This window comes from Triturus cristatus, chromosome 7 (genome assembly GCF_964204655.1).
Source record: "Triturus cristatus chromosome 7, aTriCri1.1, whole genome shotgun sequence".
Classification (NCBI taxonomy): domain Eukaryota; kingdom Metazoa; phylum Chordata; class Amphibia; order Caudata; family Salamandridae; genus Triturus; species Triturus cristatus.
The window spans coordinates 769,170,654-769,195,742 of NC_140590.1; the positions used below are offsets into that span (position 1 = coordinate 769,170,654).

The 25,089-nt window shown below is 46.4% G+C and overlaps 1 protein-coding gene across 5 annotated transcripts in view; it reads right to left on the bottom strand.

The window, feature by feature from the left end:
- NOTUM (notum, palmitoleoyl-protein carboxylesterase) overlaps window positions 1–25,089 on the bottom strand; it is a 125,240-nt gene that overhangs the window by 29,393 nt on the left and 70,758 nt on the right. For all 5 annotated transcript variants that reach the window (XM_085617552.1, XM_085617556.1, XM_085617555.1 and 2 more), the window contains 5 exons: window positions 23,224–23,319; window positions 22,688–22,748; window positions 20,831–20,889; window positions 20,185–20,287; window positions 14,131–14,322 (listed from right to left, as the gene is read on the bottom strand). In XM_085617552.1, coding sequence (XP_085473678.1) covers window positions 14,131–14,322; window positions 20,185–20,287; window positions 20,831–20,889; window positions 22,688–22,748; window positions 23,224–23,319 — 511 coding nt within the window. The remainder of the gene's footprint in view (window positions 1–14,130; window positions 14,323–20,184; window positions 20,288–20,830; window positions 20,890–22,687; window positions 22,749–23,223; window positions 23,320–25,089) is intronic.

The following is a 25,089-nucleotide window of genomic DNA, read 5'->3' on the forward strand; positions in this document are numbered from 1 at the left end:
CAAGACCACCTGCCGTGCAGCTGCTAACAAGAGGAAGACACCAACTGATTTGGCCCCAGCCCTACCGGCCTGTCGACCCTCGAACCTGCTCCTGCTAAACCCCATCTCCAGTGGTCAGCAACCTCGAAAACGCGGGAGGACCTGACTGCCTTGTGACTAACTACCTGGGACTCCCACGAGCCGTGGTACTGCTCAATGCAAGTAACTGACCCCTGGCATAAGCCAGGAACCCTGCATACTCTGCACCCGCCAAGCCTGGCCTGTGCTGGAGTGAACAAAGACAACTAGGACGTCCCCCCCGGCGACTGTGACCCCGAATCCAGCACCCAAGGACCCACCTAGACGCTCCGGACGATGCCTGCCGCCTCAGAACCAGGGACCCCTCCAACTGCGACCAGCAGAGGGTAAGATTTCCCGACACCAAAAGGCACCCCTGCACCTGGCGCCCTGCGGCCCCCTGTGCCCAACTCCTGGGTGCCGACCGATCGTCCAACTAGCCAACTTACCTCTCGAAGTGGTGGTCGCACCTGAAGAATCTTCGACCTCGAGCTTTCAGCCTTTGTTCGTTGTTGAGCTTCTCGATTGAAATCCATTGAGCACCCGGCGGCTCAAGAGCACCTTGCACCCAGCCACCCGAGTGCCCCGGTCAGTACAACTTCTACTCTAATCTACTTCCCCATTTGCCCTGAGCAAGTGACCAGGAGCCCAGCTCCCACAGCCGCGTGGCCTGCTAGCCAGCAGACATCAACCAACGGCCCCCTGCCTCCCATAGGATAACATTGGGCCTAACTCACTCTGCACCTGGCTGCCTCTGTACCGCTGAGTGTGTAACAACTGTACTTATCTGACCCTGGGAGACCCCCCGAGTCCATGCCCAGAACCTTAACTCTGCCAGTCAAGTACTTACCCAAAAGCCAATAACTCACTTTTCTTCCATAGGGTAACTTTGACTGCTTTCACTTGGAAATTCTTCTAAGTGTCGAGTTTTGAAACTGTAAAATATTCATCGAAAATCAGCCGAATTACGAAAACGAATTTACTCACCTGTTATCAGGAGAGATCCCAGTGCTGGATCTTGGTGCCCAGCACTGAACCTGAAAAGTAATTACAACCGTACTTACCTATAACTTGATTTTCCTTCCATAGGATAACATTGCCTGGTTTTCACCAGAAATTCTTCTAAGTGTCGATTTTGCAAACTTACAAATATTCGTTTAAAAACACATTCTTACAACTGTTTACAGGAGATATCCCAGTGCTGGATCCAGGATCCAACACTGAATTAGAAAAAGTAACAATAACCCCACTTACCTGCTAAGTGAATTTCCTTCCATAGGATAACATTGGTGATTCTATGTGAAAAAGTTTGTGTCAACTTTTAAAATACAATATCATTCCTTAACCCCTTCAGCGCGGCGCGGATTTCCGCGCCACACTGAAGGTTTTGAGCGCGGGCGGGGCCATGACGGAACGGTTCCGTCATAAGCACAGCCCAACCGACGTGCATGACGGAACCGTTCCGTCATCGGCGTCGAAGGGGTTAAAAATCACGACTGCAACCAAAACGTTTTTACTTGACTGTTTACAGGAGATGTCCCAGGACTGAATCTAGGATCCAGTCCTGTGGTAAGAAAAGTAATTCAAAAAGTAATCTATTGCATTTAACTAGAAATTCCCATTGAGCTCAATGTTATAATGTGTTTGAAATTGTGTTGACTATTGCAACAACTGTATCTACTGCATTCAAAAGTCTATTGCCTAGTGAAAGTATTTATCCAAAGCATCTCATTCTGAGAAAGTATATTTCGATACCTATTGTTGGTTCTAAAATAAAATAACTATATATTTTTATACAAAACCATTGGCCTAGAGTTCTGTTCTTGAGTGTGTGAGACCATTTGCTGACTGAGTGTGTACAACAAATGCTTTACACTGTCCTCTGATACTGCCTTACTGCTCGACCAAGCTACCTCTTTAGAGAGTAAGGTTATATCTACCTTTAGCCTCTGCCAAACCTCTGGGGACTGTGGACTCTGAGCACACTGTACCTATTTGGGAACAGTATATACAGAGCCACTTTCTCACATTGGTGGATCAGCGGTGGGATACAAACTTGCATCTGTTGGACTACTTGGTTACCATCTGATCACACGACAGAACTCTTAAAATTGCCTTTGGAATTCTGATTGGTCTTTTCCAAAATACTAAAAGTCTTGCTAGGGCCTTGCTTAAGTCCCATTAGAATTTTAGAAAAATAAAAGTCACTATAATCAGGGTAGAGGATTAGAACTGTCAGGTTAGAATGACTCAAACAAACCCAGCTATTAGTGAAAATAATAACATGGACCTGGTGCAGGAGCTCGACCTCACACCTTACTTACACTTGTCTTTCAAGGAATGGAGTGTGGTGTTTGGGTGAGCACCATGTCTCCACGGACTGCGAGGCTTGTCAGCAGATGAAGCCGAAGTCCCAGCGTGAGCGCCAGATGAAACTCCTTTTGGCCCGCATGTCCAGGTCGGCGTAGTCACCGCGTCCGTCCCCCGCGGAAGGGTTCAAGAACCGCCGTTTCCGTCTCCGACATCGCCCCTCTCCGAGGCCGCAAGGGCATCGCTCGCCCGTTGGTAAGTGTTGCAGCTTGTCCCGGGGACACGGCTTCTCTGCGGGCCTGGCGCGTCGCCGCCGTTTTCCGGCGTGGGGGCAACCAGAGTCCAAATGGAGTCCTATGCTGCGGCCCTGCAGGCCTCCTTGGCTCCTCCTGGGACATCCGTGGATCCCTTGCCATGTGTGGGGCCTTCTGTGGAGTCACCGGCGGTTCCGGCCCCGACAGGTTCGGCTTCAGGTCTTGGAGGTGTGGTGTCATCGGGGTGTGGCTCTACGGGGTTCCCTCCTTTGGTCTACGGCGCCTCTGCTTTGCCGCAAACCCCCGTGGGGGTCCCTGTGGTGTTGCAGGAGGTTGCCGGGACTCGTGGCTTGTCCCAGAGTCCCCCTCGGTCCTCTGGGCAGGCGGCGGCCTTGTCCGAGGCCGAGCTGACATCGCTCAGGTGCCTGCGGCTGTCGGCCCGGGCAGCGCCGGGCTAGGGACCAGGGCGTGTCCCCGTCTCTCCACACAGGCGGCTGTCTCGTCGGAGGTCGAGCCGGCGCCTTTTTGGCGCCGTTCTTTAGCTGCCCCAGCTCAGACCCCGCCCTGTTCTCCTGCTGCGCAGGGGTGATGGAGGTCATCTCGGCGTCCCCTTCGGCGCCGGTCGACGTCGCGCTGATGCCAGTGGCAGACTCCACGGCGCCGTGCCGGCGTCAGGTCGTCGATTCGTCTTTGGAGGCCCCCTCTTCTCCAGAGGTTCGGCAACTTTTTTTTGTCTCTTCTTCCCTGGAGACGGGACACCGCGTCGTGGCTTTTTTCCCGGGGTCTTGCAAGGAGGACTCTTCGCCGTCCCCACAGTCTTCCCCAGAGGCGCCTCAGGCTCCCCACTCAACTGTCAACCTTCCCCCATTCTGAGCTTGGCCTTTTCTTCCTCCGGTTGGGGTTGGGGATGGCCGGCTTAGCTTACAGCTGTCGCCCACGGAGGAATTGCTCTCCCCACCGCGTTGCCCTACGGAGGCGAGTGCTGCCTTCCCCGGGCTGTCTCCACAGCCATGGGGATTTTGCCCATGGGCGACCCGGCTTCCCATTTTCCCACGGATCATTTGCTTGAGGTTCTCCATCAGGACTCTGGTTGACGGGAGCTGCTTCTTCCCTTCCAAGCCTCGCTCCATAATTCACTCTTGGGGGCGTCCTGCCACGGGGGACCCGGTGCCCCAGTCGCTCCTGCACCGCCACTGTCCTGCTCCGCATGATCCGGTCTGCCTTTCCTTCCACCAGGGGCCCTCTTCTGCAGACTGCCTTTCCCTCCTTGCCATCACTGTTGTCTCCTCCATCATGGGAGGCCCGGTGGCTAGATTCATGGGGGCATAACATCTTCGCTTCCTCCAGTGCTGCCTTGCGGGCGAGCGACACGCTTTGTGTGTTGGCCAGAGCCACTTCCAGCTTGTGGGATTCCGCGGAGTCCCTTCTGTCTTGTGCTTCTCAGGAGGGTGTCTGCACTGATCTGCGGCACCATGTGTTGGATGGCCGGGAGCTGTCGTCGTCCTCGTCCTCGTCGTCCTCGTCATCCTCGTCCTCGTCGTCATCCTCGTCCTCGTCGTCCTCGTCGTCGTCGTCCTCGTCGTCGTCGTCCTCGTCCTCCTCCTCCTCCCTCCAACCTCCAACCTCCAACCTCCTCCTCCTCCTCAACCTCCAACCTCCAACCTCCAACCTGGATGTCGGTCCTCTGCTGTGTTCTGGGAGGTGTTCTCCCATTGTTTTCTGGGGCCTGGTGTTCGGTAGCCCCGGTTGTGTGTTCTGTGTGGATGGTGTGCCTTCAGGGTCCTTCAGTTGGGCCTTCGGTGCCGTTGGCTGCTGGTTCAGCCCCCCTTTTTTGACTTGGGCTTTGGCTGTTGGTAAGCCCGTGTAGGTCCTGAGATTGGGCCTTCTGTGTCTTCTTTATTGGCTGCTTGGCAAGACGTCTGCGGTTCTACCCGCAGGCCTTTGTTTGTCCTCTGCTGCGGAATTTTTTCCTAAGAGGTGTTCCCATGTTTTCTTGGGACATAGCATACCCTATGTGGGGTACATGTACCCATTACATAGTGCTGTCATGTGCTGGGGAGGTGTGGTCACCATTTTCGGGTTCCTTGCTCTCCTTGGCATCATGGTATATCGCAGGTGCGGTCTCTTTGACAATTGTCTTGGCACAGCATGCACTGCGCCCAAGTCAGTCCTTCTCCATGTTCGCTATGTCACTTGACCAGTCTGGCCTGCTGTCTATGGCATCGTGTTGCGACGATTCCGCCCTTCTGTCTGGCGTTTCGGCCTGGTCCTCTGTCTGGTGTTCCAGAGGGACTGGCTTCCTTGGCTTTCTGTGTTCTGGTTGACTGTTCCCATGCTCTTCTCAGTTTTGTTGTGATGGCTCTGCGTTGTGGCGCGGAAAGGTTCTCAGAGGCAGGCGGACGTCGGTGCGCCAGGGTGGGGCTTGTGTGGCCTCGCTGGCGTCGTGCCCGGGGGGGACGTTGGGGCGGAGTCGCGTGGTGCCGCCCCCCGGCACGCAGAGATGCTGGGGCAAGGGGGTTTTCCAGGTCTGGTCTCGCACCTGGGGATGGTTCTGCGTTGAGGAATCTGCGGCTGGAATCATCTCTAACAGATACTTACCTCTGGTAACGATGTAACTTGTACTTCCAATGCACTACCCTATTTTTCAGCCTATACTTCTCTCAATATATCTTCTAACCCAACCTTCTGACTCATCTCAAACTTCTTTCTACTACTCTTTCCAATGCACTACCCAATCTCTCATCCTATACATCTATCAATATATCCTCTACATCCACTCTCTCATTTATCCCAAACCCCATACCACTACTGTGATCCCCAAAATAACCCTTTCTAGACTCTCTCCTACTCTACCCCTCCTTGCATCATCTGACACCTCTTTTACTATACCGATACCCTAAAACAAACGTTTCTAAACTCTTCCCTCTGACTCCTCCCATCCAAAACTCCTCCTACTGCGAAGACCTAAAAAAATTAAAAAAAAATCCTTCACTCGTTTATCCCTCCACTATCCTGTTCAATCAAAATTAACAGACTAATATGTTCACTTCTCAAATGCCATATTCAACTATACCAATTCACCACTAATCCTTTATGGGTTCCAGAGTAGCATGCTACTCGCCAATAAAGCGTCTCAACACCCCATCAGGGTTAGAAGCGCTATATAAATGCAAACCTTTTCCCTTTTCTACCACTCCCCAACCCTTCTCAATCCAAATAACTGACTAACATATCCACAACTAAAATTACTTTCATGTTTCACCATACTAATTCAACACTAATCCTTATGGGTTCCAGAGTAGCGTGCTACTTGCGCTTCAAAACCCCATCAGGGGTAGCAAGCGCTGTATAAATACAAACCTCTTTCCCTCTTCTATCCCGCCACCTACCCTTCTCTACCCAAATAACTGAATAACATATCCACTACTCAGATTACTTCATATTTTACTATACTAATTTTCAACACTAATCCTTTATGGGATCCGGAGTGGCATGCTACTCGCCAGAAAAGCGCTTAAACACCCATCAGGGGTAACAGGTGCTATATGAATGCAAACCTTTCTTCTCTTTTTATCCCTCCGCTATCCTTCTCACTCCAAATAACTGACTAATATCCACCACTCAAATTACTTTCATATTTCACCATACTAATTCACCACTAATCCTTTATGGGCTTCCTGAATAGCGTGCTTCAACACCCCATCAGGGGTAACAAGCGCTATATAAATACAAACCTTTTTTCCTCCTCTATCCTTCTGCTATCATTCCAAATCCAAATAACTGACTAACCTATCTACCACTTAAAATGTACTTGCATGTTTCACTATACTAATTCAACACTAATCCACTATGGGTCCCAGATAGTGTGCTACTCGCCGAAAAAGCGCTTAGACACCTCGTATGGGGTAGTAAGCGCTATATAAATGCAATTACAATACATGTCCCCGTGCCAGTGGATTGGAGCACCATGCCGGTCTGTCACATTGTGGTGCTATGCGAATGAGGGTCATGGTCGCCCATTTACATCCCTCTCAAACTCTCCATTGTAGGAGAGTAGGGTCTGCTTTCTATGTTCACCCCCACTTTTTGCTTTAGCTTTACTGGTTTTCGACTTAGATGTGGCTGTGGGCCTGCTAATCAGACCCACAGCCCTGCTGTTCTCTCTCTAAATTAATACTATGTACTTTAGGTACATAACCCATTTGGATAGGATCACCTTATTGGCCCCTGTACAGTGTACCCTAGGTACCCAGGGCATAGGTGTACCCTAGGCCTACCAGGGGCTGCAGCATGCATTATGCCACCCCTGGCCTGGCCTTCCATTTTGACACAACTGGCTGATCACTCAGCTGGGGCAAGGTCGTGTAATCACCCCTTGCTTAGGTGTAGTATTCCTATACCTAACTTACATATAGACACATGTGTACCTATCAGTCACTCCTATGGCAGGCCTTAACAATCCTGGAGGCAGAGTGCTTGGTAACATGTGAGATGGTGCTCTAGCATGAGCTGAGCCTGTCTGCAGCTTTCGGAACCAAGTCCTTATAGCTGTTCTATGATATAGCCTACCATATACTCTTAAAGTGCCTTATAATCTTAGACGGTTATGGTAACTATGGTTTGGCTTTATCGAAACATGTCGTGTAAGGTGTCTAACACTGTGGAATAATACCCCCATGCCATTTCTGGACATGAGGATATTATTCCCCCCTTCTAGAGGGAAAGACATGTTAAAATCATACTTCACTGTTAGCCTCTGACCAAAGCCTCAGCATCACAAAATGGATGCTGCTGCCCCGACACAAGTCTGACCTCCTGCAGCTGGGAGTGATCCCAGCCAGGGAGGCCTGGACAATAGGTTTCCTGCTTGGGGAGGTGCTAGCACCTCCCCAGACAGCCTTTAGTGTATTGGGGCAGGGTGGGCTGAAAGGAATGAGACATGCCTGGGGCACACAAGGTGTTCCTTGCATAGTCCAGTTCAAACCGGCGCTGGGGCACTCCAGCCCCAGCTCTGGCGCGAAACTGGACAAAGGGAAGTGGGTGTAACCACCTCCTCCCAGGTCCCACCCATAAGGCGTGACCTAGCAGGTATCCCAGCCCCCCAGATTAGTATAAGAGTGGGAGTTGGGCCTCAAGACTTTAGATTATCCTGAACCTGCAAACTTGAACAGAAACTCTGGACCTTCGACATTCGACGAAAGAAGAAGACTGAAGAATCTCCCTTGTGGCCAAGGAGTGGCTACCCTGTGCAAACAGGCACCATCAAGAGACTACTCTTTGCTTTGCCCACGTTCTACGAGGAACCGACTGCAGAGCCCGACCAGAGCCTTGACTTCCAGACTTCTCCGACCCTGATCCACATCCACAGCAGAGCTGAGATCCGTGGAGGCGACGAGCGACGTGGGACCGGCTACCTGGGAAAAGTGGCTAGTAACTTCAAGCGCAGCTTCTGAGGTACCCTCGAAGTTGTGCACCGGGGATTGAGAAGCCCCAACCCCAAGCATCATCTGCACCGAAGATCAGCCCCCCACACTCCACGAGTCCTGCGTGGGGCCCTTCTGCATTTTCCTGCTTGCCGCGTCTGTCCGGTTGCTTGCCCGCTGGCTAGTGGCCTTTGTGACGACGCACCCTGAAATCTTCTGCGCTGGTTTGGCTCCTCCAGACTGGCTCCCGCTTCTCTGCAAAGAAGCACCCCAGACCTTCCTGGTCTGCACCAGAAGCAAGTCCTCCGTTCTTCGTGGGTTCCGCTTGCCAAGGCTTGGTGAGTCCTAGTCCAACTTCGACGCCGCCGACAGCAAGAGCCTTCGTGGGACAGCTCGCCTCCTGGTCCTGGTCGTCCTCGACGCTTCCTGGTCCTCCTGGCTGCAGGGACAAGCTTCACCTTCACCTGCAATCTTCACGACATCGCCTGGTTCCTTCCTGGTTCCACGTGGTCACTGGCTAGTGACCTTGACTCTGTCCCTTCTGCTTGCAGGTCTCCTCTCTTCTTGATCCCAGCCTTGGGATCCACCAGACACTCTTCACTGACTGCCTGTCAGCATCTTTCTTCAGGCATCCATAGGAGTCGACGACGAAAACCGACGCAACTTCACCCCTATGCACCCGCAGCCTGTGGGCTAGGTAACTTGGGTACTCCGGTGCTCATCAGGATAGTGACTATCCTAGTGTCTAGTTTTCCAGTCTCGACTTCCTAGCTACTCCGGAAGTGTCCTAAATCTATCGTTTTCTAAACTGTACTATTGCTAGTGACTTTTACGCATTACGCGTGAGTGTTTCCACTCTGCACACGAATCCCGTGGGCCTCCCACTTCCTAACTAAAGCTAGTGTAGTGTAGCCCCAGCGATTCCCTAGGCCTAGGCCTATTCTATTTCCGTGACAGTGGTCCTTATACCACTTACTTAGTATATGGTTTGCGTGGCCCCTAGGGCCTAACTGTATTACTTACCTGTGTGACTTAATGTATGCTTAAATAAGACTGTGTTGTACTTACCTCTAATCTCATAAAGAGTGCTGAGGGTTTGACTAGAATAAATACACTTTATTTTATATATATATATCTGTTGTGGTGTCCTTTCATTTGGTATTCAAGGGATTATATATGGTATCACAGCTGGCTTTACATGCCATTCAGAGTTTAGCCTAAGACTGCTCTTGTCCATGCTACCACTAGGATAGCTGGTCTATAAGGTTGACTTTACAACCAATCACCATAAGGGTATTTGGACTGAAATAAGGTGTACACTAGAACTAGTGACATCATACATCAGGCCAACTTCTCACATCCATTACCAGTATGATCATAGGAATTGGTGGAAAAGCATATGAAAAATTCTCTGAGAATTCTACGAATGGGGCATGCCCCAGGGACCTTGGGTTTGTGTATCTAGACACAAAGCTTTGGCATTTTGCTTTCTATTGTGTTGTGAATAAGTCCATGCGTCACCCTCTTTTGAAGATCCTGTGTAGTTTCCGTGGGTTTAGCTTCTATTTATGGAATGCACCATTTTATCTGCTTAGTCTGGCTGCCTCTCAGTTTTCTGCTCCTGGCAGGCATATGTTACCAAAACTATGTTCCTCTGTAACCCTTATTTTCATATCTCCTATACTAGGCTGTGTGTTCTCCATTTGCATTTGTAAAACCTTTTCCCGGACTTGTGATTGGAAGGCTTTAAAAGGGCTAGGAAAACAATCTTGAATTCCAGGGTATTTGTGATTCACTGCCTCCTCTAGGCTTCACAAGCCCCTGATGTTTAGACTGTTCACATGTGCTCCCCATCCCATGTGGTATGCAACCATTGTAATGTTAACAGTGGGAGCTGGTTGCCTGAACGTTCTGCCCACTGTGAAGTTCTTCCTGTTTGACCACTCTATTCCCTTGAGCACTCTCTCCATTACAACTACCAGGTATTACCAACTCCCAGTTGCTTGTGACCAGTATCACTGTAGCCACTTTTGAATCGTCCTCATGTTGAGCTGGACATTTGGTTGTAGTAGTATACATGTACATGCTTATGAGTTTCCCCACTGTCCTCACTGTCAGAGCTTTCCCCTTCTGGTTGAGGCGAGATTGTTCCTTCATTGCTTGGACTGACCTTAGTACTGGGAATACTTTTTCCTGTTCGGAGTCCAATGTGGCCTCTATGAAAATCTCCCACGTTTCTGGTTCGGTGGACAATGATTCTCAGTTGAAGGAGAATCAGAGTTTATGCAGTGTTCGTATGACCGGGTCTGTGCTGTCTTTGCAATGCTGGTATGGCTTTGAGCCAGTCCTCCAGGTAGGGGTAGATGTAAATACCATTCCTTCATAGGTATGCCACTACAGTGAACAGGCATTTTGTAAAGACACAGGGTGCATATTTTATTTAAAAGGGACTGTGAACTGATAGTGAACCATGTCTATTATAAATCTTGAGAATTTCTCATGGCTTCTGTTCATCGATGTGCAAGTATGAGCTCTTGAGATCTATTGTCGTGTAGTCCCCTTTCCTAAGGAGTGGGCTGTCATTTTACAACGTTGTCATCTTTGAAGCTTTTGTGTCTTGATGTACATGTTTAAAGCCCTGAGATCCAGAATGGGCCTCAAGGACAAGCCCGCATTTGGCACTACGAAATAGAGCGATTACACCTTATTCTCTTTCTGAAGCTGGCACCTTTTCAATTGTAGGATGTCAGATTCCTCCTTTTCAAATATATGGTGTTTATGTATCGCACTTAGTGTGATGTTGGGTGGTGCTTTTAACAATTTCATACAAAATCTGTGTTGGATTATGTGGAGTATTCACTAGTCGGAGACTATGTTCTGCCATTCCCTGAGGAATCATCTTACGCCCCCTGTGGTTGTTATGTGTAAGGGTGGCTGGTTTGTGGAGTCACTTGCTGGTGTGTACAGCCCCTTTTCCACAGGCCGCCCTTGAACTGCCTCAGTTGTCCTGCATACTGCCTTTGTCTGTGATGATGTACAGTGGCTTGGTTTCTACATAGTCAATGATGCAAGGAAGGTTAAAGGTTGGGCATCCTCTCTTAAAAGAGTTCTCTTTCAGGGAGTGGCTCCTCCCATGAAGTGGCCTCTGAATTGTAGAGTACCCAGGAGTTTATCCATCTCACTGTCCTTTTTCATTGTCCTTTTTCATTCTCTAGAGGGAGCCATCCACCACCATTCCAAAGCACATGAAAGCAATGTTCACCACCATTTCTTGTTTCAATCCTGATACCCTTAGCAAGCAGTGGCTCTTGAGTGTGACACCAGAGCACAGTTATCTGCTGGCAGTGTCTGCAGCCTTAAAGGCCGATTTCAGGCAGGTGTTACTAATGGACTCCCACTCCTGGATGAGTGCTCTCTCCCTTTTCCGATATTGTTCTGGTAGATGACGCACAAAGCTCTCCATCAACTCCCACTTTTGTTGGACATACCGGTTCAGAAGGGCATTGGAATTTGCAATTCTCCATTTAACGGCAGCAGAGTGCTCCATCTTACTGGCCACCATGTAAACCTGCCTTCTCTCTGTATCTGGTGCTGAGCCCACTAAGGTCGGTGAATTTGCCCTCTTCCAGGCCACTGAGACTCTGATGGAGTCAGAACGCACTGATCCACCCCATGTAGTCGGGGTCCGGTGTGGAGTGCCTTTATGTGTGGGAGAATAGCCTTGGACATAGCTAGTTCATTGACGGCCTTCAGCACACTTCCAGCATTGGGAAGAACTGGCTCCTTCTTAGAGATGGAAAAACTCCCCTCGTCTTTCTTGAAGTTTGATTCTGTAGGGGTTGCTGGGTGTTTCACCGCAATATTGTATTCCCAGAGGTCATGTGGAAGCAAGGGTCTTGAGAGGTATGTTTCCACGCCTCCCTTGGGTGACTGAGTGTCGATATCTTGCCAATCCTCAGCAGTGTACGCTCGTAAACGCTATCCTGGTACCAGCAGTCGTTGAATTCTTCATGAAATCTGAAGACTTCCTCCTCCTTCTCTTCTGACAGCTCGGAAATTGCCAGGGGATTTAACTCCAGTACTTCAGCTTCGATCTAAACGTTGGCTAGAGTTTCCTTCGCGAGCCTGGGTGGTATCATGTACCCCTTCAAGGAATTATCAAACTCCTTCTTCCTCTTGATAAGAGCCTCCATTTCGGCCTTGTGGTACTTTTTTTTTTTCCTTTCAATGTTGAGTACTTTCTTTTTGAAGTTGGCCAATTCCTTCCTCGTGTGTTGTCAATCTCCTTTAGGAGTCAAGGCCAGTTCTGAGAGTTTGCCTCCAGCTTTGTCTTTTTGCTTAGATCCGAGGGGCTCTATAGGCTTTTGCTTTGCCTCTGGTTTCTTTGAAGTCAAGGTTGACTTCTTCTGTCTGGAGTCTGACCCCTTTGGCTCGGTCTTTGACCTACCCTTTGGTACATTGTGTTTCCACCCTTCAGTGTCTTTCAACGAGGGTCTCTTTCGTACCTTCCCCTTCTCAGCATCAACCATTTCAGCATCTGAATCTTACCGCCACACCTTCTCCACGTCTTTGCTGTAGTTCTCCTTTGTCCTGAGGGTATGTTTCTGTGCCCACCTCAACATCTCCCTCACTTTGAGGATCTTTCGTTGAAATTCAGCACAGGTGTTGCACGCCTCCGACGTGTGGTCCTTGGATAAGCACAAGATGCTGCATTGATGGTTATCCTTCTACGCAAACTTGTTGTGGCTTTAGGGCAGAACCGGAATTGCGTATGCTCCATATGCCAAAAGCATTCTCCTTGCCATGCGATCGAGGACCTTGTGGCCTGCTAGGGTTATGGAAACCCGAGACCTTCAGTGTGAAAGACACCATCTTCTTCAGTGTTCATTGGAATTGAATGATGTTCTTCAGTTTGTCCTAATTGTTTGATGGAAAAAAACATCATTCTCCAGTTTGTCCAGGAGCTATCTCCACTGCATCCAGATCCAACACTGGAAAACAGAATCTGGAGATGGCAGCCATTAAATGGAGCTTCCTGCGCGTATGTTTGACTTCATCAAGGAGCGATACCAAATGGTCAATGACGTCGCCCACTCAAAAACAAAAAGAACAGAACAAGACAAGTAGAGACCATTCCATACCCAACCACTCAATGACGGAATGATGTGCAGCATGGGAATCTGGAAAGACTCATGCTGCCAAACCTTCGAGTTTGGGAAGAGGTGTGGCGCCGTGGCCAGGGCAACTGACTCCGGAATTTGGGGATCACGGTTCGATCCCCGGGCGCCGGGGGCAGATTAGCCCAGCACCATGTGACTCTGGGCAATAGCTTGCTTAATCTTCCCGAAGGCCCCCCAGCGCCTAGAGACCCTTACAGGTGATTGTTCGCGCTTTACAAATGTGGATTATTATAATATTATTATTATTAAATAATTCCATGTTGTTATGAAGGCAGTATTTTGTTAGTTTTCATGCGTACTACCCAGTAGGTGCGACATGAGGTCCTGAAGGTATGAACATGTAGTGCCATAAGAATTTGGAGTGCCACAGACGTTTTGAAGATAGTGAGGTGAAAGAGCTTAAGAGTACAGAGGAAGCATTAGCACATGATTGGCAACAGGGTTGGGTGGAGTTCGGGAGGGCAGCAGTGAGAGGAGCAGGAAGGCAACAAGAAAAAGCAATAGAACACATCTATGATGTCCAAGAAGAGATGAGAATGGCATTTGTGTGTTTATGGTTGGATGAAATTAGAGGTAAGAGGAGAGATTAGGTGGAAGGTGGAATTATGGAGTGTAGTGATGAGAATGGCTCAGTAGTGCGAGTGGTGCAAGCAGTGCACTGTGAAGCCCATTCTAACCAGACAGTCAGATAACCTGGGTGGTGATTTCTGCACTGTCCATAATGTGATGAGAGTAAATGGTCTCAGTAAAGTGAAGTCAACTGTGTTGTAGTTTGTCATACTACAAGTGGTGAGGGTAGAACAGAAGGGAGATTGGCGCAGTAGTAGAACGGTGTGTATTGTGCAGTACTATGGGGGTGAGGATTATGCACTGTTGCAGGTTGTCCAGGGGATTCATTGCCCTCACCTGACTCCTCTGCGGATGGCTTCTGTAGGAGGGCAGGTGATGGTGTCAATGCAGTCTGTTCTACGGTACTGTTTGTTGTCCAGGAACCAGCCAGAGTCAGACAGGCCCCTCACCTGTATCCCAGGATATCCCAATTCCTCTAGCTGCTCTGCCACCCGATCCACGTTCAGCAGCACACCAGTGCCACCAGCACTGCAACAAAAAGACAATCGATTAGAAATGACCAGGCAGAAACTCAACCAAAGAGAAATCCGAATGCAGGTAACATTATATTAAGAAATTAGAGGGACAATCAGTTGACTAAATATGAAGAATTAAAGGCTCAGCAACCATTCATTGGGCAATCAGTCACGCATATGTGTGGTATCTGAGGTAAGCAGGCTGAAGACTGTGAAGACTGCGAGGTAAACAGCTGAGCGCACACTAAGGCTGTTTTTCAGCGAGAGGTCTGTCATGCCGGATATCGACAGGAGCTTATTTTATTTATTTTTTTTTTTTTTTTTAAGGGAGAACCTTCCAGCTTGCGCCGCTAAACTTATTAGCACCAGTCAGTAGGTAGTTGACGAATGAAAATTTTCAGAATGAGCAATCAGAATGAGCAATCACCGGGATTGACTCACTCATGAGGAGACGCATGGAAAGTAAACAAACGTGGAACCGAAGAACGGGCAATGTGAAATCAGAGGGACCGTCTATCGACCAAGGAGAGACTACAGGAACATATATACTACCGATGGGAAATGACGGCAGAAAATGGCTCACTGACAGACTATGGAACATCTCATGGCAGACCAATTGTCGGGGCCGATTAAATTAGATGCACATTTCCGACCAACCACTAGATGGCAGGAGTACACAAAGCATAACAATCTATAATCACCCAATATACAAAACCAGAGAACATTTATTTTAACAACGGGAAATTTTGACAAATAGAGGGAAATACGTAATTCCAAGGCTAATCACTCAGTCAACTTTTGAAATTTACTGGGTCATGCAGGCAGCCACAAGTAATAAAAGGGTAGACATTCTTCCAATTAACACCCGTTATACGAGTCACAACAAATTGAGAGGCATCGAGAAAAGCAAATATATGAGGAACTGAAGTCCAAGCCGGAACAATGATAAACAAGTGGACATGTAATCTCCTAATTAATAACCACTGACCCGGAATGCAACCGTGAGGGGATGTTAGGACAATGAATCAAACCTCAGAGATGAACAATGAACCAGCAAGAATCAGAGGCAAGCAACTGGCCATGGAAAACAAATTAGAACTTTGACAGGCAATCAATGAATGAGGCAATAGAGGGATAAGCAACAGCCACTGATTAACACAATTGATCGGCATTCAACCTATGAACAATCACGGGGCAGGCAAACATGTAATCAGCAATCAGGCGAACGGCAGTCACTCACCAACTAAAGAGCAGCAAAACAAAACAACAGTAAATTCAAATGATAGAGGGAAGCCAAAGGGCAGCCAACCACGAAGTAATCAAATGACAAGTAACCGACATATGAGGATTCACATGAGTACTTAGACTTGCAATAAGCTAGAGAGGAATCGGAGGACCGGCATATGACCAATGAACACGCAAGCAATGAGGAACCACAACTGAGGAATTGCAGGAAATTGAAAAACTAAGATTAGAAGGATGGGCAATTGACCAATAGGAAATAAAGCAGAAGGCAATCGCCAAATAGAATTGAATCATAGGCAAGCAACCTGTAAATAATCACCGAGAAGAACTAGGACAGGCAACTGAAAAATAAGGACTCATGGTGACAAGCAACTGGTCAAGTAAGCCTCACAAAAACAATCCTTTTGTCAGAGAGCAGTTGGAGTAAAGGAGGCAGTGGATCTAATGTGTCCCTTTGCCTGGTAGGTTAGGTGCTTGTGAAGTGTCTAACCACAAGACGTGTATTGAAGGGACCATTATCAAACTAGTTTCATCTCATTACACAACGGCATATGTTTCACCCCACCACTGTCTCACATAGGTCAGAATTAACACGGTTTGTTAAGGAAACGTCAAGCACTTGCTCAGGTAAAACTTGCAGTTTTTAAATCAACATACTTAAAAGTATTTAAGTTAGTAGTTATTAAATTATAGTCTTCTGCATATCTTAAGGCAGGGAGGCACAGCTATTATGTTTTTTTTTTTCTGACCTAACCTGTATTTTTCCTCTACTCAACGTGACAATCCGAGTCTGATTCACATGTTCACATGCATCACATACAAGGGAGTAGCCAGAAAATTAAAATGTCCCCAGCTTTAAACCAAACCTCTAATAACAGTGAGTTGGAGATACAAGTAAGTCCGACACATCCTAGAACAATTGGATTCACCCTTATATCAATCTTTCTGTCCATTCTTCCTCATACCTGCTCTCCACCCATCAATTCATCTATAGATGTCCATTTTTTAATTCTTTAATCCATTTTTTCACCTTTTCATCCACCCATCTATTCACACATTCATCCTTTCACCCACCAAGCCGACGTTTTTTTCCGTCCGCCCATGCTGGATTATTCTATCAATCCATGCTTTTACCATCCTGTCCATCTAATGCCCATTCTGTTTGCACATCATTACATTCATCCATCCATTCACTCACTCTTTCATCCATTCTTCCTTTCATCCTCCACTCATTCTCCAAAGCGTTCTTGGGCCCTTCTGTCGATCGATCCCGGCTTCTTTCATTAATCCTTCCTTCATTTGCTCTTTTCAACCTCTCATCCTACCACTCTTCCTTTCTTGCATGTTTCCTTGCAAGTTTCCTTCCACCTTTCCTTACTACCAACATTTCTTCCTACTTTCTTTCTCTGCTCTCTCCTTTCTAATTTCTATGTACCATCTGTCTTTCTCTCCTTTCTCTCGTGCACTCACTCTATCTGTTGCTTTTTTTAAATATTTTAATAAATTCTTTCATGGTCTCTTGAGTCACTTAGCAACCCATACCTCCCACACCTCAGCTTTGCCATGGTATTCCCTTACTGTGTTTTATGAGGCTTTTATGCATACCTACAAGTTGGGGAGACCTATAAAACAAAAACATTTTGGCAAGACCCAGCTTATCAGGCTTTTGGGGCCGGTGGGAACCCCCACTTAAGCCAGCAAAGCGGGCGAGTCATGATGCTTCTGATCACATTTATAGCAGGGCCTGGCTCTACACACTGGGTTACAGCAGCAAGGTTCCACCAGCATAACTGAGGCAGACTACTACTTACTCATCCAAGACTATGAGGAGAACAGGTGTGGTGGCAGTGACTACAGTTCAGAGGCTCGAACATCTATACCTGTTCCCCAGATGTCAGGACTGTCTGCTGGGTCTCCACAGTCAAGATCCATCCAGTCTCCCGCTATCCTCACGCAAGATATGCATGGATGTTGTGTGTCCTGTGAACCTGTGCTTGACTTGAAAGTGAATGTGTGGTACCTTTTTGGGACACTGTGTGCATTACTGCACAAAATGGTGATCTTCCCGCATAATGGACTTGCCAGACTGAACACCTATGTGCTGTGTGTTTCCTCCTGAAACTGAGTCTACCTGTGAAGTAAGAGAGGTTTTGCCTTCTCTTGCGTAACATGATGGGTATTTGTAAAGTGTGCATTGGTCCGTGATTATCATGGTTTTAATTCAAAGATGTTCCTTTTTACCAAACTCACTGGTACTCTATCGACCTCAAGAGGATAAAAGGCCGAGTTGACGTGTTAGGATTTGAACTTGTGACCAGGGGGTCATACACAGATCCCTGTAATTAATGCATTAGTTCACTGAGCCAGAAGACCTTTCATCATTCAGTCTAGATTTTCCCAAACTTGCAGAAATCTTTGCCTCTCCTTTATTTTGAATTGCTGGGATTAGGTTCTATGATTGGAGTGGACCACACTGATTCGGTAACTGTTTGAACCACATTTACAGGCCTTGGCCCAAGGGTGTCATGGTTCTACATCACAAATGGTTCCTTATCGTGAGAACACTTCCTAGAGAGGAATCTGCTAAAGCCTTGAGGTCCATTGGGCACCCCTAGTCCCATCGGTGTAGCTGCCACAGGAAAATCTTGTCCACTGCAAGGCACATTTGAGATTAGAGTAGTTAATGTTTAATAGCCCCAAAGGATACCACCGTTGGTGTAGCCCACTTAGATCTGTATCCAGTCAACAGATTTAGACCAGTTTGATTCTTAAGTGGACTCTGAACCTGAATAGTCTCCTAAATAAACACCAACTACTTGATTTACAAGTGCAACTTGAACTGGTCAGACTTAGCAACCTAGAATTGCTCAATTGGCTTAACCTGGATGCGACCATTGTGGTTTGTATGGAATTTTTTTGTTGAAAGGGATTTAGTTTACTATTTTGCTTAATAGTAAGCTGCCAAAGCAGCTTCAACCAATTAACTTGTCAAGTATTCAACCCACAGGCAGAGACCATCAATACAGAGAGCAAGACACATGAAATCAAAGTTGCTGGACTTTATTTCTTTCCTGCCACTGTGTTCTCATAACTAAGAGACTGATTATTAATGGAATAATAAACGTGTTGAAGCCCAAAGTTTTAAGAATTCAGTTGTGCGCCGCCCATAGAACAACATTACAGGCCAATTTACAATTTTGGATTTTAAATGTTAAAGATAATCTAGAAGTTAATGTGTCTTAGCCCCACAGGTTTCTAACCTCTTCCAGCGTTATGCTAAGTATCTACATTTTTAACCAGTATGCTTACTTACCAGTAAATTAAAAAAGCTAGCACCCATTTAACAAGGAGTTGATTTGATGTTATTTACTGGGTCATGCTGTGAGTTTCTAAAGTCTACTCTTGCCAAGGGTACACATTGACTGCTCAATTCTACTCCCCTTAGAGAGTCAAGTCCCAACGGAAGTACCTTAGTTAGCCAACTAGCGTTTGACAGCAATAGTGACCCTTGGACACCTGTAGTAAATAGTACCTACACCACCTTCAATTGTCCATGCATTCCAAGAAAAGGCCTTTTCACAACGCAGTACAGCTCTATAGTCTGTACCCTAATTGACTTATCTGACAGAAAAAAACATTAAATCAGTTCACTGACACATTTGACGATGAATAGCTCAACTTTAGTTTCAGCCTCTAGTTTAACTTGAATTCTAATTCAGTACTCTATCCATGGGGCTTCCCGTAGCAAACATGCCTGCATCATTTCCTACAGCACTTGAAAGACAAACTGCAGGAACACTTAGATCTCTTTACAAATGTAATCATGCTTTGACATTGCCAGTCTCCCAAAGATTGTCAGGGACTGCAGGTCACAGACCACAGCTGTAAACTCAACTTAAAATTTCCTGTAGAGTGACTGCCGATTTGGCACCGTAGGGTTCAGATTCTCTTCCTAGCTAAAACCCAGATGGCTCAAAGCAAGTCCCCAGAACTTCGCACAACTTCCAGTTCAACATCAGACATATGCTCTGATCCCATAGCTTGCTCTGGCATACATCTAAACATGCACAGTTGCCCTGATTTCTAAGCTAGCTTCCAAAAAAAAAACCTAAACAATGTGCAGGATTCCTGATCTCCACATGGCTAGCTTCCACGCATCTTTACACACGTTTATATCCCTGATCGCATAGCCTTTTTTTTTTAAAGGTGTGCAGGAGCCAGCTAAGGGAACTGATCATATAGAGGACTCCCAAATACATAGGAAAATATGCAGATGCCCGCATCTCCTCACAGATTACTCTAAAAACACCTCTAAATGTGGAGAGTCTACCAATTTTAAAGATTGCTACCACACACCTTAAAACAAGCCCAGAAACCCTCCTTGCTAGAAAAACGGTTTGATCACGTGCAGGCGTCCATCTCTCTTCCTGTCTCACATACATAAACAGATGCAGGTGCTCTATTTACCTCAAAACTGGCTCCCACAATCTTGTGAACATGTGCCCAACACGCTAGCGTTCCAATTTATGTGATACTTTAATTTAAGTGCGTTTCTTCCTCAGCGAACACTTTCACCCTCCTCGCCCTTAGTGCATCTTCTCTTCAGTGCTGAAACCTTATAGGCACTAACCTGCTTCCAGCCAACAGCAGCACCTTGGCATTCTCCAGGCCCTTTCGAAGAAGCTCCTTTACCACTTCCTGGATGATCAACGCGCCCATAAAGGCGAATCCACCTGGAAACAAATCTTTACATTATTCAAGGTGTCAAAGGCTGCCCACTCCTTTAATCCTAATAAGGTACCCGTGTATACATATAGATACTGCTGGACATCAGATCAGTGTGGGAGGGAAGAGGCAAAGATAGGGTAGGAGCAGCAGAATCAGTGTAAGAGACCAAAGAGGCTTGCAAGGCACAACAGGCCAGGGGTAAGCCACAAAGCAAGGCACAGTTCATTTTATAGTAGAGTATTAGTTAGAGGCATCTGAAAAGGCAGGGCCAGCGAGGAGCATCCAGGGCAGGGCCAAAGAGCACAGAGCGCTCTAAATATTGTTTTCTACAATCAACTCTGCAATAACTAAAAATAATACCCCTCTCCCATTTACTGCATTCAAATTTTTGCTCATCCATTGTTATCGAAAGAAAAAGCCGACAGGTAGCCAGCTGTAGCGAGCGTATTGGGGAGGGGAGTCTATGTTTAGTGGAGATGATCTCATTCCCATTGGAGTTCAGTTTATGCTTGGCACTGTATACCACTACCAGTGCAGTAAAAGCTCACCTTTCTCCGATTTAGGTGTAGCTCCACTCCACACATCGCTGGAACAGTACGGAATGAACCTGGAGCAGGGAAGATGCAGTTAACGAAGTATCAAAAACAGAGGGCGCTAACTCTCAGAGGAAAGATGCGAAGTAAAGGTGGGACATATGTTACTAACAAATATAATCGACAGAGATGGTGACAAACCACAGATAAAAATAATTCTTCTACAGGGGTACACAAACTATAAACAAGAACAAATATTCATGATAAGAGTAACAGAGAAACAACGAATATTCAAGAACTACAAACGGAGAAGAGGTACAGTTGAAGTCACCAACAGAGAAAAGAAATCACTACAACAGAAAATCCCCAACTGAGAAAGAAAGAACAATGGTGTAAGAGAGGGAAAGAACTCCCCTGCCCCCAGAAAGGTGAACCCAAATCAAAGTACCAGGAGCAGAGAAAAAATAACCCAAGGAGCACCAACAGAGCAAACAATACACCAAAGTGAGATATACAACCACTGCAAACAAATAAACACAACCAAAAGAGATAAACAACCAAGCGGGAGATATTTCCCACAGAGAAAGAGATGCAACCAACAGTGAGAGCCATATCAACAATAGAGGGAACAAAACCACCAACAGACTATAGGAAAATGCTAAAAGACAATATATAGTTCCTGCAGAAAAGAAAAATAACCACCACCAGAGATAACGCTACACCACTAAGTGAGAGTGAACAACTATTAATCACCAACACAGAATAAACCACTATGACAGAGCATAAACACCACCAGCGAAAATACAAGCCACCAATGGAGAGTACAGATAAGCCAATAACAGGAAGGAAAAAGAAAAAAAAAAATGAGCTAAATCTACAATGAAGAATAAAGGACTAAACAGTATTGGTAAAAGCCAACATTTTAATAATAGTTTTGCACTTTCTCGCTTTTAAAATGTATATGATGCCTATAATACTGCCCACTAGTGATTGGACTTAGAATGTTTATTTTCCGTAACATGAGGGCATTGACAAAAGGTGTCTCGATTAACACACTACGAGAACGACACAATTTACAGTATCCCCTGCACTGTACCTTTCATTTTTAATTTAGTCTGTTTTTCCCTACGAGAGAGAACAACCAAGATCTACTCTATTTACCATCCCACAGGGACCTCTGGTGGGTTTAGTGTAAACCATTAACAAAAACAAACAGCAAAATCTAACAGGTGTGCAACTATTTCCTCTTGCAGGAACCATCTATTACAGATTAATTAGCTGTTTGTCAAACTTTAAGCACATACACCTCGTGTGCGAGTTATGCCTGTATTAAAGCAGCTCTTCAAAATCGGCTGCATTATTTACTAAGCCATCATGACCAGCAACCCCGCTTATCTTGCGGACAAACCCCCCCCCCCCCCCCCCCCCCCCCCCATCTCTGGTGGCTCTTGGCACACCTGCAGCCAGGCACCATCAAACAGGAGACTAAGAAGTGTAAAAATGGGAAAAACATGCCATTCATCTATGCATCCAGATCTAGAACATTCCCGTTTCCATACAAACTACCCCAGTGCAGTTCCAGTTTAGGAAATAATTGACACACTTCTTTAAAGAACACTACATCACAATGCAGTAACTATCTTCCTCTCCTATAGCTTGTTGACTGTATGCTTGCTATGCAGTTTAGTATGAAATTGCTCATACGTACAACAGAGAGCTAAATCATCTACTTAATGAGATAAACAGCCAACAAAATACTATGGGCCCATAGAATTATACACCACAAAGTGAAGGAAACAGATCCATAACAGAGCAGAGCTACGCCCGTCACAGTTTGCCATTCCCCCAGTCCTTGCCCATTTTGCTCCTTACACCATGTTTGCATTCCACCAATGAGGATTCTCTTCGGGCTGAGAGGACAGGATGCCACTGCCTGCAAAATGACAAAGAGGATAACATGATCAGCATTTAACTAAAAGGGTCTCTGTGATTATTGGGCCTGGGCTGATACAGGGCAGCCCAACTATCATACGATGTCTGTTTTGATACAAGGGTCAATTCAATATATGCATTTTGTGTGTGGAGACTAAATGCAGTCTGTGTTAGTTTTGGGTGCGTCAGGAAAAGATCTACAAGAGTACTGTCTGGGTGAGTACTTGAGAAGTGAAGAGGTCTGTGTGGATTTTGGAGGTATCTACAGGAATTGAGGGGAGGAGAAGGAGGTTAGGAGTGTACATGTAAAATCTGTGATCCAAGGAGTTAGGCCATGGTAACGGTATTTCTGATTAATTATAGGGTTGTATCACTGCAGTTGCTTGTGATTGGTGTGCATCTTTGTTATCGTATCGGCGACACCATGTCTCTTAGTTCAGAATTCAAAATCCCTTCTCATGAAGGAGTCAGCTTACCAGATTTTGATCTTGGCCAATCCCTGGAGCTCATGAAACTTCTCATGGTGCGGTACCGGGTGTCACAGTTCTCCCTGCTAATGCAGTACCACCCCCCTACAAGAAGAAAAGAAAAAAGGAATGTTGCGCTTATTGCTACATAGAGAAAGCATGTAGGTCTTGAGGAATGACAATGGAGATGCGCAAGTGCAGGGGTGGCAAACGAAGGTGCAGGGACAAAGAGAACTTTATGGCAATTTACTCCTCAAAATAGAGGTATAGTAAGGAGCGCAAGAGAAGAGCTGCACCCAGGATAAAAGTCAGCACCAGCTGACCTCACTAAACGTTGCACCACTCACACCTACACATTCCAGTCCCCCACACACTAAGGGACATCCTTCTCATATACACATTCCATGCTCCATGGACAACGCTACAACAAAAAGGCCACCAATGAGCAGTTGTCCGGTAGTCCTGGCAAAAGGCAGCACCCTAAGAAAGGAAAGTGCATACAGCGGAGCACAGGGCCCTCGGTGATTGACAAGGTACATACATGAAATCATGCAACTACTAGCAGTAACAAGCATTGGCAAGGCTAAACCGTCTGGGTTGCATTTGCATTCTGGACTAAAACATTTACAAAAGTTGGGTCCAGATGTACGACCGTTTTGTGCTGTCACAAATGGTCCGATTTCCTGTTTGGTCTGCCCCATGTACAAACCTTATTTTGAGAGTCTGTAAGCTATTACTGACTCACGAAACAGGGTTTGTGACTCGCTATTATGCAAGGGGCATGTCAAGGGCATCCCTTCCGAATAGCAATTACAGTTGCAAAACACTGACAGTTTATCACCTACTTCAAGTAGGTGGTAAACCACTCGCAAATGGGAAAGGGTCCCCAGGGTACGCCTTCCCCTTTGCGAATGGATGAGAAAATATTTTTTAAGAGCAGGCAGTGGTTCCATGGACCACAGCTACTCTTAAAAAAATGAAACCAAAACGTCATTTTTCTTTTTTAAATGCATACCATTTTCCTTTAAGGAAAACGGGCTGCATATAAAAAAAACAAAAAAAACTGCTTTATTTAAAAACCAGTCACAGACATAGTGGTCTGCTGACCCCAACAGGCCGCCATTTCTGGGAGTGCTAGCTATTCTCAATGGGGTCGCAGATTGCACCTGCCTCTTGAATATTAATGAGACATGCAATTTGCGACCCCATTAGGAATTGCAAACAGTTTCTGAGACACTGTTATAAATAACATTTTGCCACTCGCAAATTGTAAGGGTCGTACATCTGGCCCCAAATGTAGAAAAAAAAAAAATTAAGGCGGTCGCCAGTAGGTAGTTATAGTTAGAACCTAGTTTCCATAGGAAAAGCGTTTTTTGATTTAGCAATAACTTTGGCACCATTTGACGAATCTTCACAAAATTTTCAAAACTAATTGTTAACTCAGGTCAGCTCCTGTGTTGATAGTTTCGGGCGATTAGTCAAGGGGGGGTGTCAAGAAAAAAGGGGGGGTCCCAAAACATGTTTTCTCCATGTTAATTTCCATAGGAAACTTTAGACACGGCTACAGCCTGAACTGCTGGACGGAATTACACCAAATTTGGCAGAGAGATAGCTCTTGGTCCAGAAAGCACGCTTTTTTAAATGGTTTAATTTCATTAAGTCATTTTTGAGATATTTAAAGATTTACAGATATTGATATTTGAGAATTATGAGATCTGAGTGGCTGAGCCCCCCCCCAGAGCACAAGCTTGCCTCCGAGTGGTGTCACTGGAGCAGGTCCAGAGTGATGTAATAGGTGACGTCATCAGCAGAGCATTGCGGGGGTGCGAGTTATAGTTAGTTCTACTAACTATAACAGCCGAATTTCTCTGGTTT